Source organism: Hydra vulgaris, chromosome 15 (assembly GCF_038396675.1).
Source record: "Hydra vulgaris chromosome 15, alternate assembly HydraT2T_AEP".
Taxonomy (NCBI): Eukaryota; Metazoa; Cnidaria; class Hydrozoa; order Anthoathecata; family Hydridae; genus Hydra; species Hydra vulgaris.
In genome coordinates, this window is record NC_088934.1 from 54,207,942 (window position 1) to 54,213,136 (window position 5,195).

At 30.4% G+C, this 5,195-nt stretch overlaps 1 protein-coding gene across 1 annotated transcript; it reads right to left on the bottom strand.

Moving 5' to 3' along the window:
• Positions 1 to 1,460: 1,460 nt before the first annotated feature.
• LOC105843697 (cysteinyl leukotriene receptor 1) lies at positions 1,461 to 4,014 on the bottom strand. Its single transcript, XM_065819792.1, has 2 exons — positions 3,997 to 4,014; positions 1,461 to 2,590 (listed from the first exon to the last, which is right to left on the bottom strand). The coding sequence occupies exons 1-2, from the start codon at positions 4,012 to 4,014 to the stop codon at positions 1,571 to 1,573; spliced, it is 1,038 nt and encodes a 345-aa protein (XP_065675864.1). The 3' UTR covers positions 1,461 to 1,570.
• Positions 4,015 to 5,195: the final 1,181 nt, after the last annotated feature.

Sequence of the window (5,195 nt, forward strand, 5' to 3'; positions counted from 1 at the left end):
GCACTTACCCGAGGGTACTAAGAAGTCACTAAGTAGTCCCATTGTTTGTGCTTAGCATTACAATATTTTATTTACCTTGGACCAGTTTTCTTTTAAACTAACACCAATGCTGGAAGGTTCTGTAATATAGAGTTATTCACTGCTTTCCAAGGTGCTCAACTTGTGTTGCAAAGACATTACAAAGATGTATAAATGTGTAAAGACGCTGCAAAGTCTTTGAACCTTTTCTGCAGCTCACAAATTTCACCTGAAACTTACGCGTATGACTAATACAAAAATAAAGTAAAATAAACTCCCACTCATGTGCAATGAGTAAACATTTGATCTAAAGGTCTTAAATTTCGTTATTATTTGTATAAACTCTTCTTTTTTTAAACATTCTGCAACAGAAGTGCAACACATACCCCATTTTTGATGTGTTATCTGTGCAACATCTAACAAATGCACGCACTGGACCATCACAATAAAAAAACACAAAATAAAGTTTGTAATGTTTTTTATTAATAATTAAACTATTAGCTGTTATTAACTTCTGTCTTGTAAAACCCATGAACACTTGATGGCTTGGCAAAATTTATACAAATATTTTTGACTATCGCTCCAAGCAGAGTCTGCTCCATTGCTGAAATGCCAGCAGGAAAAACAAAGTAAAACTTTAGTTTGTGAGGGATAAATCAACCATTGATTGATATGTTCATACTCTCGTAAACCGTTCAACAGTTTATTTTGTACCACAGAGCTAAAGTGTCATCCCTCATTATCTTTGAAAAAGTATTTTAAAATATCAATAAGTCCTGGCTGGCATGGGCCGTATTTTTGTAAGTCTTTGATAACTGCTGGTGTTATGCTTTCATCGCAAAATAAGTACCTTTGTTTAGCTTACTTTTAAGTTAATGACAGACTTCACCAAAGAAGAAATAAATGTGGCTGTTTTATCATCAGCGGGAAAAGAAGTGTTAGCATTGCTTACGTTCTCTGCAACATCACGGGTATGCTCTTTTGTGACTCTTGGAGACCAAAAATAGTCGAGAAAGACCACCCACAGCTTGAAGCAATAATGCAGCATTGCTTATTTCTTGACTTTCTGGAGTTTTTTATAGTATGCTTGAAATAATTTTATAGACTGCTATTAGTTTTTTGTTCTTTTTGCCAACATTTTGCGTCTTTTATTTTTTTATTTTTACCAGACTTAGTTTTTTTTTTTTTTAATTTAACGACATGTTTTATATAAATTCAAAATAGTTGTTGAAAAAAAAAACCTGTGATTTGACTTAAAAAAACTAATAAAAACCTCAACTGTATTTTTAAAGTTATAAAAAAACAACATAAAAGACATTATCATTGTGAAAAGACGACCATGAACGACGACTTTTACAATGAGTTACGTCTTTCACAATGAATGACAACTTTTACAAACAATTTTATTAAATTTATAATTAAATGTAACAAATTCCTATAAAACGTTATCACTTTAAAGTTTATTGCGTTAAAATAAAAAAGCGCTATGTATGAGTGATCCCTTTCGATCAGTCTTTTATTTGGATTTTCTTTGGTTCAATCTTTATTGGGATTATAAATAAAAAGTCATATTTGGTAACTTTTCGTAACCGTTTAATTGTTGTTTGCCTCTACTTGATGTTATAGATTTTCGTTTGTACAACCGGTAAAACACCATTGACAAATTTGTTCTAAATTGCTTACTCTGAAAACAGAATATCAAAGGGTTTATAAAAGAATTTGATAATCGCATTAAAACAAAGACTCTGGAGATCCAATTATTCCATTTCACGTGTTCTTCTTTTAAAGAACTCAGTACTAAAAATATTCTGTTTGGTAAAATACAAATGCAAAAGGCAACTGCTAATATTTTGATAGATTTTATTGTTTTGACTTTACGAATATGTATGATATCAACTTTATTGACTTTCATAGATTTTCCTAAAAAGACTCCAGTTGTTTTAAGAAACAAAGAGATTTTGTAAAAACAATAAGAAACAATAACAACTGGTACTGCTGTGTCTAAAATAAAAATAACGAGCGTAAGAATAATTTTATCGGATGTTTTGTCTAAAAAATATTTACAAAAGTTTCCAAATTGCTTATTGTTCGGATCATATACAAAAAAGGCTGCACATAAAGATTCTGTGATTAAAGCAAGGAAGTAAATTAAAACCATTGTTGCAATTTTAGACTTTGTAGATTTTAGTTGAAGCAATAAACATTTTTTATACAATATTGCGTTCCATCTTTCAAGTGAAATAAACACGAGTAAATAAACTGAAGCATCAATAAACCAATAAGGTAAAGAATAACCGGTAATAAATATACACATCAAATCACCACTAACGTTTTTAGGATGATAATTTTGATAGGTATCAGTTGACATAATATAAGTTGGTAAGCTTAATAAAGATACCATAAAGTCAGCAAATGCTAATGAAAATATGGCAATATGAAACGAGGACGTGCGAATAATTTTTTTAGATAGAAGTACAACAATCATTACAACGCCATTTCCAATTATTCCTAAAACTGTAATCAATGAATACCAAATTAGCTCCCAGTATTCTAATGAAAAGCTCCTTACATTCTAAAATAAAATGAAACATGTATTTTAAATTTTAAAAAAGAAAATTACAGTTTAAATATATTCAGTTTTGTTTTTTTTTTTACAAGTTAACAAAACTTTTTAAATAATAAGTAATATGTTATGTGGTAAAAAATAATGAATAAATATATTAAATAAACAATATATATGTTAAGTAAACAATAGATAAAAAAATAGATAATAAATAAAATAAAAAAATAATATAAAAAGTAATTTATAACATTTATACTTATATTTATAGTAATACATATACGTACATAAATACATACTGTATGTAAGGGAGACCGGGGCTAGTTGTCCGCAGGGGTAAGTTGACGAACTGCGTTTATCTTTAGAGGCTTTCATCAGAAAGAGACAAAAATTACTCAGAAACTTCCTTATTGACCATTTCATCATTCACTGTAATATTGTCAGAATTCGCGCATGTGCATGGGAGATATTGAGATTTATGCGTTTTTTTGACAAAAACGTAACTTTTAGAACATCGTTTCCTTTGTACTTCACAAAGAAAATATTTAGTCGCATGAAAAAGAAATTATTGTAAAAGTTCCAGTCACAATTGGTTTACTATATCCAGTCAGACTTTTTTTTCAAAGCTGCCGTTTTTCAGGATCTATAGACTGTTTATTAAAAAAAAAGCTTTCGGGGTAAGTTGACAAATTTTTCACGGGGTAAGTTGGCTCATAGCATTTACTATGGAAAAAAATATTTATTCATATCAGCACCCAGATTGCCGGAATTATTTAAAATGGTAGGTTGGGTCACGTGTCCCGGGTTTTCGAAAGCAGTTGGTTATTGTGTGATTACAATAAATTATTATTTCCAAAATATCGTTAGCCAAACGGTATATTTTGTAATGTCACAATTTTTTTCGAAACTCCTTGTTGTCAAATTTCATTACTTAAATCACATCACATTTGTAGTATGATCCAATTTATATGAAATTTTCAATTTTTCCAAGTTTTCCAAAAATTTATTTTATTCTCTTTCCAATTTTCTATTATGATGTAATATTTGAGCATGTTTTACACATGGGGTATTCCACGTCAAATGGAACCACTTTTTGGTCAAATTCAACATCACCGACTCGGATTTTGATGAAAATTGGCTCACATGTTGGGCATATGGACAGAAGAAAAATATGTAAATTTTTTTGACTTAGGTCTATTATTTTCTGAGGTATGACCTTTCAAAGTTTTGACCTTTTTACTTGACCTTGGTTATTTAAAACGTCATAACTTTTTTGCTATTATACTTAGGAAGTTGATTTTGGTGGCAAACATAAGCTCTTGCATAGACGAACAACTTTGTGTCTATACAAAAAAGTGATAAGTTCAATAAAAAAAAAATTATTGGTCATTTGGTCATTTGACCTTTGACTGGCTTACCTTCCGAAATAGGATCATGTGAGGATAAAAATTCTGAAAATTGTAAAACAGAGTCAGATTCTCAAGGCATTCCCAGATCTCAAGATATTTGTAGTGACAAGGGAGATAAAAATTATCAGTGCTAGGAAGTAGAAATTTCTATTTTTAATAAATCTTTGTCGTTATTGGGTGAGCCACCCTTATATAAATGCAAGCTACAAACTGTTAAAAGTTATATTCCGTAGAAAAAGAAAAAGCTTAAAAAACTTGTAAAAAAGAAGTTAGACCTTTTATCTACCAATTCAGATGCTATTGATACTTTAGAGGATGTTGAATACGAAGCAACTTAAAAAAAGTTTCCAACACATGTGCTGATGACATTGTTAAATTGCTTTAGGATAAGTATAAATCAACACAAAGTAAGAGTGAAAAGATCATGATTTTGACAATATTTGTTGCTCAATGGAGTAATCGAAAAGTGATGAGAGAATTTAATTGTTCGCATCGACTTGTATCTCAAGCAAAAGTAGTTGTAATAACCAAAGGTGTTTTATCAATCCCTAATCCCAAAAAAGGGAAATCACTACTTGTACATGTGAAAGATATGGTAAAAAAGTTGCCTAGAAAAAAAGATTTTCTATCTGTTATGGAAAATGGGGAAAGAAAACATATTCAGAAAAGATTAGTTTTAAGTAATTTGAAGGGAGTTTATCAATTATTTTCAGAAAAGTATCTAAATATCAGAATTGGGTTTTCGAAGTTTGCAGAGCTATGTTCAAAAGAATGTGTCTTTGCAGGAGCAAGTGGTACTCACTGTGTGTGTGTATGTACCATTCATAAAATGTTAAACTCATGGCAGTTGGATCACATATGGATGATTTACAACTAGAAGATGAACTAGAAACCTCTAATTAAGAACTACAAACATACTTTGGCAAAAATCCAATGCAATCCTTCCTTGCCAGCATGTCCTCTAGGCGAGTGTAAAAATTGCCCTGGAGTTGCTATGCTAAAGGAACGGCTGTTGCAATGCTTTGAAATTAAAGGAGTTGAAGAAATGGAGTACAAACAGTGGACTACAAAAAATAGGTCCCAGCTTCAAACCTTTATACAGTATACTGATGAATTTATTGAAAGATTTTTAGGGAGTTTGAAAACACTTACAAGGTATGATTTTATTGCTCAAGAACAGGCAAAATATTTAGACTGGAAGAAAAATA